The sequence below is a fragment of the Trichoplax adhaerens genome, genomic scaffold, assembly GCF_000150275.1.
Source record: "Trichoplax adhaerens TRIADscaffold_18 genomic scaffold, whole genome shotgun sequence".
Classification (NCBI taxonomy): domain Eukaryota; kingdom Metazoa; phylum Placozoa; class Uniplacotomia; order Trichoplacea; family Trichoplacidae; genus Trichoplax; species Trichoplax adhaerens.
Window position 1 is genome coordinate 1,070,437 of NW_002060960.1, and position 12,033 is coordinate 1,082,469.

Here is a 12,033-nt window from a genome sequence, read left to right on the forward strand (position 1 = left end):
AAACACACTCAATGCATTGCACTGTAGAAGCGAATCGATTCTGACTCTTCGAGAAACAACAATCAATGATGACTGTCTTTACTCATATGATGCTGGATAGATTAGGATAATTAATCTTCCTATAGAAGTATCCTGATCTAAGCAAATGATTATTACATTTCTCTCATAGGCTGTCCAAGTGAGTCATTTCTCAAGAGTTCAGGATATTAGCGATAGGATATTTGCACTTGATCAAATGCAGTAGCTTTGTCTTGAAAAGGGTTGATGATGAAATAAAAGCTGAAGCCTTTAATTTTATTAGTAATCTAATTAGATTTATGATTTTATCCATTGGATGCATTGTACGATATTGTCGAACTAATCGTTCTTCGTTATAGTACAACATAAAAGAAGTAACCAGTGGTCCTAACAGTACTATATACTGTATAGTAGAAATTAAAAACGTGAAGTGTGATCAAACTGTGATCTACAACGCATTCGTAACTGCTGAGTTAGAAATAAGTTAATAATTATAGTCAATCATTGCTTGCTGTTGACGGATAGATTTAGTGCTGCTGTTACCTCAAACGTAAACTCCGTTAGTGATGGTAGAAAGCACTAAAACTTATTGATTGATATGATTTGGGCTATATTTTGCTAATATTTGCAAGGGTTAAAGCTGTAAATGGAGGTATTTCATACATGTACGATATGGCATGATTTTATGTTTAAATAACATTGATATGGCTACATTTAGATATCATAGCAAAGAAACCAAAAGTGATGAGAATTACTAATCAGCAACGATGATCGCTTTACGTTGGCTGAAATTGGAAACGGCTACAACTAGAATTCTTTACAAAAAAGAATACGATGAGATTTACCTTTTAAAACGACCTTCAGGTTATGTTGCTACTAACTGATAATACAGTGAATAATCTCACTCAAGTATACAGTGCTTTTGTTCGTCTATCCTAAAATTCTAAAGCGAGGAAATATCAATAAAGTGTCGCTGATAGATATCCGTATGAATCAAGCAGCTTGTACCTATTCCATAAAGCACTAAGAATAAGGTATATTTTATTTAAATGTTTACACTTTTATTAATGTCATTTATCTTTTTGAATCTGAATTATACTTAGTAGCGGTATGAATGAAAATGAATTCAAAAATTACATGTACAGTATTTACGCAAGTAACAGTGACAAACATAATTTATACGTACTAAAAACATTAATCTATCATGTACATTGATCAGAACTATATCGTAAATTAAAGTTACCATAAGAGTGAATGATATATAATTTTAGCATTACAACAGTTGTTAGGATATGATCCTGATGTAGTTATGAAAAGAGTTAAAACATTACTATAGCATGTTCTCATAAAGACTTTCTGCAGGGTGAAATCTGATGGAAAGACAAAAATTTTTGAAATGATTAAAGTAAAAATTGCTATCCTAAAGTACCAGTATGTGCAATCATTGAATACAGCATAGCCAGAATGGAGAACAGAGTTATGCAGCGTTTGCCAACTATTTTTTCATTATAAACTTTGAAATTAAATCTACTTGAGTGATTAAATAAAGTGTTTTAAATAAATTAGTCTTCTTCTTCTTCAATCACTTCTTCATCCACCTCTTCTCCGTCGTCTTCATCAGCGCTACCTGCGTAAACCCCAGTAGTCTTTTGTGATTGGACATTCAAGTTGCGAGGCAAAGGAATGTCTAACGCTTTGTGAATGGATTCTATAGTTTTCATATTAACGTAGTACAGAATGTTCATAGATGGTATCTTCTTTCGTAACTCTTCTAGTGATTCATGAGCCTAAATAGAAAATAGAAATTCAATCTATATTAGTCAACAATTCTTAAGACGTGATGATGAAAGTATAAGTTCGTGAACTAGACTACATTTTCAAACCTTGGAATAATTTTCTTGCTGAACATAATGAGAAATTATAGTTCCATAAATGTCGCCAATGCGAACGGCAGAATCGATATCCGGTTCGTCAATAAGTGCTTGACAGGCATTGACAGCATCATTGGGCTCATTTTCCATTTGCCTAATTATGATATAAATTAGAAAGTAAGTATAGTATCAATTGGGTGGTTATCATCGTATCATCGTATATATATATTTGTTATATACTGCAATAAAGATAGGTACGATTAAGAGATTGGTTTTAACGGTGTCGATATGATAATAAAAAATTACTTTTTAGCTTGTATAAATTTCTTAATTAATGTTGCACGCTGCTTTAAGGAAACCAATTTATCTTCCTGTTGCTGAGGATTTTTAACTTTTGCTTTACTGAGACATTTGTAAGCCTCAGTAAGAGCTCCAAAAGCTTTTTGATAATTTTGATATTCATCAATCTCCACCTGACAAATCAAGATCATTAGTATTTGAGAAATCATTTATACAAAAGTGAATCGTTAAAAGTTGTTAAAATACTACTTGCTAATAATACTGCATGCTATTGACAAAAATATTTTAACGACATAGACTATCAGTACATATTTCGATTATCATAGATAGACTAACCTGAGCACAAGCTACATAAAATCCGGATAGTAAATCCAATGCTCGACCTTTTGTGTAAAAGGTTATAATATTTTTCATTACGTCCGAATCCTTTCGCCAATCCAGCGACTGCAGATAATTTGCAGCCATAATATATATTTCTCGTTGTCTGGATACGCCAGCAAAGAAAATAATTTTTTCTGTGTCTCCTGATTTAAGAAGTGATTTCATCGCCTTGATTTTATTGCTAGCTTGGGTAAACTTTTTGGTCGCAAGATGATACGACCCTTGTTGCATTGCGCATTCTGCAATTTTTTCCAATAATTGATTTCGATATTCATTATCAGCGGATTCTGTCACATATGATAGAAACATAAATGATTAAATTTTACTTAAATCCATTTAGAACTAGTGTATAAATAATGTTAACGGCCTATTAAGTACTATCTATTGCTACGTGATTCATAGTCGAATTTACTTCTTCACTACATACGAGTATAAGACACCGATATTAATTACTAGAAATTGTTTATTTGTTTAATTCACCTTTTGAGATAGTCATTTTATCCGCTACTTCTTCGGTAATGATTATATTATGTTCCATACATAATTCTAGAGCCTCATAATACTATCAAAACAATGGATAAAGGATTATGGAATCTGCATTACTTCATGAAAATGTAAAGAAAAGCTTCTATCATATCTGAGTAGCGTTGAATCTAGCTAGATTTTAGGAAACCGTGATAACCAACCTTTTTAGCTAAAACAAGTAAATCAATTGCTTTTTCATTTCTACCATGTTCAATGAGATATGTTGAGCACTGATTGAGAATAGCTGGGTCAGTGTTTTCATCTAAACTTTCAGCAATTGTCTCCAAGGTGGAAAATTGCTTTGCTTGAAAGCATAGATCCAAGGCTTTTGCAACTTCTCCTCCCTAAATATTATATTAAAGAATTGTTAAACTCACTAAAGCCCAAACCATAGCTTTCTCGTTCTTTACATTTAGTTTCCATTAATGTAGTTGACTGTTTCTATGAATTACAAGCATAAATTGCACATTTTATACTATCATTCTATCAATACCTTATAATACAACACTATAGCCTTATCTAAGGTGTCTTGCTTTGATTCGTAGAATCTGTAATAATTTAGCATATTTAACAGCAAAATTAAATTAATTTGTTATTTGAAAAAATATTAAGACTAAATGATGATATTAAGAGAAAGAAGAGATGAAATACAGCTCAGTATATCATACAAAACTAATAACCACGTAAAACATCTTCATTTAACTTACGTTGCTACATCTACCATGTCACGACTGGAGCTTAGTAATGCAAGATTCATTAAATCGCCTTCCATTTCATTTTCCTACGGTGATTAAAATCAAGACAAACAGGAATTGATTTGTTTAGCTGATATTTGCATTTATATATTGGAGAATTTGTTAATTGTTGCTATAAATGGTATTGCTAAAATAATAAATATTAGCATCTTTGCCTTAGCTAAGCGAATGGCATTGCTATAGCTTTGAGCTCGGGTATAGAAATGAATAGCTTCACGTATTTTTCCCTAATTAAATAAGACATGGATGTGAAAAATAGTTATTAAGATGTAACTTTACTAGAAATTCCAGCTGCTGTAACTGTAAGTACGAATATGTCATTATAGACTAACTTCATTTTCGTGTTGTCTCGCAAGATGATATGAGGCAGCCAAATCTCCTGTAGTATTAGCAATTTCTGCGGCCTGATTTATGTAATTCAGTATAAAAATAAGAATATTTGGAAGGGTATCATACACCAATTGACACGTAAATCTATAGTAAGTGAAATAAATTGAACACACTTATCAATTTATACTATAAAAAGACCTTATCAATGTCGCCAGAGTAGCAATAAATGCGAACGAGGGATAAAGAATCATGAGCTGATTCATAAAATCGTATTGCCTCTTCCAATTCACCTTTTCCTTCCATGTATTGAGCCCACCATTTCTTTAGTTGTCTGTTTTAAATTATCAAATCATTGCTATTACTGACGATTACATTAAACATTCTCACGATATTACTATAACACGTACGGATCCTGTGATTTCAGAACATAATTTCTTAATCTTTCTAAATCATCTAGTAATAATCTAGGTACGTCAAACAGCTGAGTCCCTGCTTTTTCATATCTAGTTTAGAAATTGTGAAAAAAACACGTATAAAATTGGAAGACTAATTCATATTTATACAGTGTATGTCGAATATGCAAATATTCTAATATGTTGTAAGTAATACGGTCAAAAGTTAAATGGAACACATATAACATATTCTGGACATTCACACATAACACTAACTCGCTAATAGCTGTTGATATTTGTCCCATAGCCTCCAATTGTTTAGCAAAGTTGTAATGAGTTGTTCTTAGATGGATGCGATCGAACCTTTCAGCCACATCAATTGCCTATTGACAGTGTTCATAAAAGATTAAGAATTAATTTTAATCTTAAGCCAACTGTTAACAACAAAGTTTATCGGCAGAATATCATACCTTCTTCCACTGTCCGCTAGCTTGATAGAAGTTATTAAGTAAATCAAATCTATTGCATTCTTTGTATAACTTTTCAGCTTCATCCTATTACAAAAATATTCGCTGCTTTAGGGATATCAGCAAAATGGGGAAAATAGCGACCACGGTACTGTAAGACTATACAGATGTAAATTAGTATTTAGTATTTTGTAATTTACCAGTTGGCCTAGCTGAATTGCCAATGTAGCAAGTTGGCATTCAATTTCTGGTTCTTTTTTGGCTTCTCGTAGTGCTCGCGAACCTCTTGCATGCCCCATATTACCAAGACATACAGAAGCAACATCCAGTCGACGTGTTTTTATGCACATACGAGCTAGATTTTCCCAAACAGTCTCGCTAAGAAATACGATTCAAATCAGGATTAAAGTGGCCCATGATTCATTGACTGTACTATGTAGAAATATAATCAGAAATAAATACCTTTTAATGGCCTTGATCGCTTTGAAAGCTTCATCCATATTTCCAGTTGTTAAGTTAAAACTAAAGTTCATCATGGCTTTCATAGTGGTTTCATCACTATCTTCAAGACCTATGAAATCTCTCATTACTACTCTTCCGACATAGGGAAAAGTTTTTGCATTGTCTTCACTATCACTTTTTCTGGATGGGTGGACATCGTCAATTTCAGATAGCTAGATTAGATAATGAAATCATGTAGAATTTGTAATAATAACTTAATAAAGTTGTGATGTTTAGGAAAAACTTAGCTAGTTTTGCTACCATAACTTCTGTACTTCGCAAAGTTTTACATACCTTCTTTAGAAAGAAATAATAAGGCGACCCAATTCCCAGTAAGCCTTACACAACAAATAAATACATCAGCTAAAGTTTAACTGTTAAAGGTTATATTAAATCTGATCAGAGCCATTTTTTGTTAGTTATTCAAAAAAATAGCCTCATCGCATTTAAAAATTTCTAGATCGTGACAATCACAAAGATATTAAATCCATCTATCGATTCTAACTTAATGCATTATAGTATAGATAGGAATTCATCAACTAATTTTAACAGCATAAGTATAGCCCAAGAATTTGACTTTCTGTTATTATTAGAGTAAAATCATAGCATTAAAGTTTACGTATTATTTTTATTTGCCTCTAATTTAAATATCGATCTATACCATTACAGATAGAAAATCATAATTTTAAATTTTAGTAGCAGTAATACATTTAAATCTATAATAAAGTGCAAGTTCGAAGTATTAGGGCATTAATTCTTTCAACAAGTAGAATTTTATCTGATGTCTTAAACTGTTCTCTTTAGGAGCTGTAGTTGACTGGGTTACATTATAAACTAATATAGAGCTTACTTTGAAAGCTGGTTTCCACATTTGACGATTCTTGGAGCACAACGCCGTTCTCAGGCGTGCTAAATAAGGTGGCAATCTTAGTTGTCTAGAAATTGTAACCAATAGTAATAATTTTAGTTCAACCTGTTATTCTGAGCTAAAGCAGTAAATGCATTAAAAAGTAAGTCAAGCAGCTGATGAAATTGTACTCTAAATAAATCTTAATAATAAAATAAATGAATGTAATGACCGACTTAAAAGTGTACCTTGTTAGAAGTCTTGTTATTATCGCTAGCTTGATCATTTTTAGACTTTCGATATAATGACGCATTATGATCATGATTTATATAACTTGGAATTAACTCACAAGCTAATAATTTCACTTCTTTAGAATCCCAATAATGATTGACAGGTATACAGCGTTGAATCTCAGGTTCTTTATTGGCATTATTCTTACGATTTTTACTACGATGATCAGTACTTTCCCATTTGCAAAAGTCAAAGCCCTGTATACTGTCTACTTCAGTTTCCCAAACATAAAGGACTGGCGATGGGTCTCCATTCGTCTAATAATAGACAATGATATACTTTAGTTAAGATATAGAATCAGATCATAAAATCGATATTCGATAAGACATTTCGTGACACTTTATATCGTGAAATCAATGCCATAAAACCAGTAGGATTTTATGTAATTGCTCAGAAATGTCATTTATAACAGAATTACGCGCATTAATTCCATGTATATTCATGCTACGCAAATAAGTAATTTAGACATCTATGTAGCTGCACTGTTTGCTTCTTTAATTACTGACAAGGCAAATATTGAATTTCATTTTACATACATTATTCATACTTATACAATTATAGAAGATCACATATTGTAAATTTTCTTACTTGACGAGTTATAAAGCTAACTTTGCTTCCACTGCAATTGCAACGAATTGAGGTAATCTGACTGAACTTGGGTATAGATTCTGCGACAAATTTGGGGTTACAATGTTGCCTAGCCTCTCTATATAACATAAAATCGCATCATAAGCAGCAGCAAAACTAGTTTTACAGTAAATGAAATAAAAGTCGCTGTTTGTATATTACCTCCTTGATAAATCAAAGACTTTAATATATCCTGCACTACTTGCAGCACATAAATAGTTTCCACAAATATCGATCACAACTGGATCGCCTTCAGTCTCAGCAAAAGTTAGCAATTGCTTGACAATTCCCTATATACAAAGTGTGAAAAAATGAATCTTATGTTTCGTAGAACGATTTAATATTAGGGTACTGTAGCACGATATCAATTCATCGTTCTGCCAAATCGAACTTGATTAGCACCTGAAAATTCCTGACTTGAATATTATTGCCTTCACCAATATAAACGCTATCAGCATGTAGTGCAATAATAAAGGAATTGGTAGAGAAAGATCCTAAACAGTCGGAAGAAAGTAAAACTTTAGTCTTATTGTTATTTCGAAAGTTAGTGTTCAGTATTAGTGAATTGTCTATAGTAAAATGATTAACCTGCCGCTCTGGCAAATTGCTTATCCCTAGAAACTTCGTATATTACTAGCTGCGAACCGTTCCAGACTGCCACTTTATCCTATGCAGAATATTTTATTACTATATGATGTCTTACCCAAGGAAATAAGATACTGTTATAATCCTTAGTTAAGCGAATATACGTACTTTACAAGCAAAAATGCCCTTTATGTGAATATCAGTCTTTAATTCCTGTAGCATTTGTGTCCCATAGCAATAAATAGATAATTGACTTGGAGACACTTGAATTGCAGCAACATCGTCACCGAAGTGGTGGCTCATAATCTGTTCACTTAATATATAAGCAGCGATTCCGGTTCTGGTAGCAATTAATGTTCCAGAAGCATCCCACTGCATGACACGTATACATAAAAGCATTACGCAATTTTCTTCTAATATTATTATCACGGCATTAAAATAATTTAAATCAGTTAATTTCAGTCGTACAATCTGATACTAACCCCAATTTGTAGTAAATCGCCTGTTTCTAAAGAAGTAGGTGTTTGCATCTCCCAGCAATTCTCGTTGTCATCTTGTGATGAAATTGGTGCCGTCCTTTTCCAAGTAACAACACGGCCATTATTCGTACCAGCAGCCAAAATTCCTTACGTAGTATGATTTTCATGAATAAATTTGTATTCGCAGTATATAATTTGGTCTAGTTTTGATCATTATATATATAACAGTAGGATTGCTGCATATTCAAACAGAAGAGACAAGTACCTTTTTTGAGATCGTAAGCAATACAGCTAACGTGTTCGCTGGAAGTAAATGCGTGGCCTTCTAATCGTAATTTGTAATTTTTTTCCGTATTCAAATCCCACATTCTATATTATTTGCGTAAGTTACGGAATTATTAGTCAAGGAATTATAAAGCAATATGATAGATGTTCTTACAGAACTTAGCAATCATTACAAAAATTCACAGTTAGGACTTCTAATCAATACCTAACAAGATTTTCGCCAGATGTGGTTGCTAAAATTCCATCTATGGTCCATATAACGTCACAATGAGGTGAATTGCCTTTCGTTAGCTTCACCTTTAATTCCGTTGTTAATGAGTATTTGTAAAAGTTGCAATGTATTTTATAGTTTATCAGAAATTAAATATGACTTGATTACAATTATATCAGTATGATTTCGTAATATGTATTAAACCTGAGAGATTTCATTTGCTACTCCATCAGCGGAAACACCAAATTGTGATAGCATTAAATTTTTGGTAATGGCAACTATGATTCCTTTCTTCGGGAAGAAAGAAAGGAATAAGATAGGTCCCTCAACAGAAAATGAGGGAGAAAAATTATTTTTTCCATCGAAATACCAAACAGCGCCTGTAATGACATAGAGATTGTTACTCAAAAATAAATATGTTTAAATAGATTGTACGATCAACTTTGCTTATTCAATTTATAGATTGAGGTGACAGCTCACAATTTTAGTTAACTACACAGTTGTATATTGTATTATCCTATAAATTGATAACTGCGACGATTTACACTCAATACCTTCAGAACCGCCAAAGTAGCAAGAATAAGCTTGAGCTTCTATAGAAGCTACGATAGATTCTCCTTTTTTGTCGCTGCTACTGCCCCAATTAAATCGGTCTAAGGCGTTTTCGTCGCCACTGACCGCTGCTCTCGCCAAATCACTTAAATTGCTAAGTTAAAAGAATAGACATATTGTTTTTATCGCATATGCTTTTTGCAATAACGTTGAATAGAACCTACTTTTCCGGAATTAACGAACTTTTATCAATCTAATTGTGGATGCTTTAGTCACATATTTAGGCTCCTAATTGCTATACTAATTCTTTCAATAACTGCAAGAGTTTATATTTTCGAAAAACGCTATTTCATTTTTAAGCTTGCATAATGGTGTATAGAACGTATACGTAAGTTAGATTATTTTTTTCTTGATATTATAATGCAATTAGACCAGTAGATAATAATTAATTTATTAATTATTACTTACAGTAGACAATAATATGATTGATCAGATTGACGAGGCTAATGCCCCAACTCGTTTGCTTTTGCGTACTGCTGTAAGTTACACATTCAGAGGTTCTACTCTATACCCTAATAGTAATATCTACGAATTATAGAGTTTAATCATGTTATAACAGCACTTTAAGTGGCTATGTACGGAAAGAACTATGCGATTATAAGTCTATTCTCAAAATATACTAGCAAAAATTCTGTCACTAAAACTTGGTAATTGCTGTAGAATATTCATGAGCATTAATGCATAGCTTTACTGGAGACATACTCTGAAAGACCTTTCGTCGATTTGAATACACAGTTCGTTATGGACTGCATAGGGGAAATATCATACTGTTGAACAGGAATTTTTTGTACACAGCCCTTCATATCTGCCTTCCATATTACAAAATGGCCGTTCTGAATGTTAAAATATAAGTCAAATGGTTTAGAATTTTTGCTGCTAAGTGTGGTAGAATGAAAATCATTCAGATAATTTAGACTTTATGAAGAATGCAACTAACGGTCGAATCTTAACAAACCTCATCACCACTGACTAATGAGTTTCCATGCCCATTCCAACTTATAACACTAACACATGTCTTATGAGACTGATTTAAAATGATTTGACTATTGTCTTGCTTTAACCATATAATTATTTCACCATTGTCCCACCCAACAGCCAGAACATCACGATGAGGATGCCACTCAATGTAGCTAACCGATGATTGCTTCTGGATAGTTATATCTTCCATCAGTTCACCCTTTCATGAAAGAAAGCAAGGACAATGTTACTAATGCAGGAAGGTCTTATTTTATCATCATGCTAGAGAATTAATTAACCTGGTATTTAACGGAAAGTTTTATATGGGCGACATATTTTTAAGCAGAAAGTTATTCTATATTCACAGTTACTACAGTTAAGAGTTTGGAGGTATAAAATTTGCTATTATTGCTTGTATTTATTCCGAGATAACTAAATTAATTTGTTTTTCAAGACACATTTAACAATTTTTTGAAAATTAACAGTATGTAAAATTACTAATAGAAATAAAACGTGCAACATCATAGAAAATACTTGAAGATTATTATCACTTAAATTTAATACTGTACGTCTAGGAACCTTTAAGTTTTCGCAATTAACTACCTAAAATCCTAGGTTAATCATTTTTATCTTAAAATTGCACTCAAATCAAATATGCATTGCCACAATTAAGTTTCTACCAGCGAAAATGTTAGTAATATAAAGTAAAATGACAGTTCATCCTGATACTGAATTGAATATAATTTATTATGATTGAAAATGATATTTTATCCTGGATTCAACTTTGGATACATAAAGTACGCATATGATTGCATACTTTGGATGTGGCGATAATTTCTTCGTACGTTATTTTTAAAAGATTTTAAACTGGAAATATTACAGTAAAATTATAACATAGAAAATAGATGTAATCTTGTTGATATGTAAAGAAAAGTACAGAGAAATTGTGGCAATTTAATCAGAATTAGCTTGCTTGCGGTATTGAATTTTAAATGTTTCGTTTTTAATTCTATTTTTAAACTACATATTCAGTCATGCAGGTAAAATAGTGTAGCTTATCAAAATGTGGTCATTGTCCCTGTTGCCAATGATTTTATGGTGCATAGCCATGTTCACAAGGCTAACTGGTACATTAGTCATTATTTTTCGGTGATCTTACCTCATTACTGTAAATATTAACTTCTCCAGAGACTTCATCTCGCCCCTTAACGGCAACAGCAAGTAATTGACTAACTGTGTGCCAAGCTATCTTGGTATTAAATCCTTCAGAAGGCGCATTAAGCTTCTTGTCAAAGTATACAGCCATCGTTCACCTTGATTTTGTCAGATCTTTTTATGGTATTGATAATGCCTTGTAACTATAAAATATAAAACGTTTGAGTAGCGCAAAATAAGTCCATTCTAAGGTCGAGAAAGTATTAAATTACTAGCACCTTGAGTTTAATAAGATTACGAATGAATATCTACATCTCTTTTAGGTGGTTTTTTATTCGACTTAGGTGGCTATAGTATCGAAATGGGTATGGAATTTGGGACTATTTTATACTGATGTAAGTAATACCGTACTGTATATCACTATTGTAACTGAGTTTGTTAGTT

At 32.2% G+C, this 12,033-nt stretch overlaps 1 protein-coding gene across 1 annotated transcript; it reads right to left on the reverse strand.

Moving 5' to 3' along the window:
- Positions 1-1,580: 1,580 nt before the first annotated feature.
- Positions 1,581-11,740, reverse strand: TRIADDRAFT_60914 (uncharacterized protein; the record flags this gene model as incomplete). The annotated part of the gene is made up of 31 exons (XM_002116864.1): positions 1,581-1,805; positions 1,902-2,043; positions 2,196-2,362; positions 2,526-2,857; positions 3,051-3,132; positions 3,257-3,439; positions 3,589-3,643; positions 3,803-3,876; positions 4,183-4,254; positions 4,379-4,511; positions 4,588-4,683; positions 4,849-4,955; positions 5,043-5,126; positions 5,240-5,417; positions 5,502-5,713; positions 5,835-5,878; positions 6,391-6,475; positions 6,636-6,935; positions 7,267-7,384; positions 7,468-7,595; positions 7,708-7,799; positions 7,894-7,972; positions 8,059-8,262; positions 8,373-8,515; positions 8,635-8,738; positions 8,860-8,951; positions 9,070-9,245; positions 9,420-9,571; positions 10,180-10,310; positions 10,433-10,654; positions 11,594-11,740. The coding sequence occupies 31 exons, from the start codon at positions 11,738-11,740 to the stop codon at positions 1,581-1,583; spliced, it is 4,359 nt and encodes a 1,452-aa protein (XP_002116900.1).
- Positions 11,741-12,033: the final 293 nt, after the last annotated feature.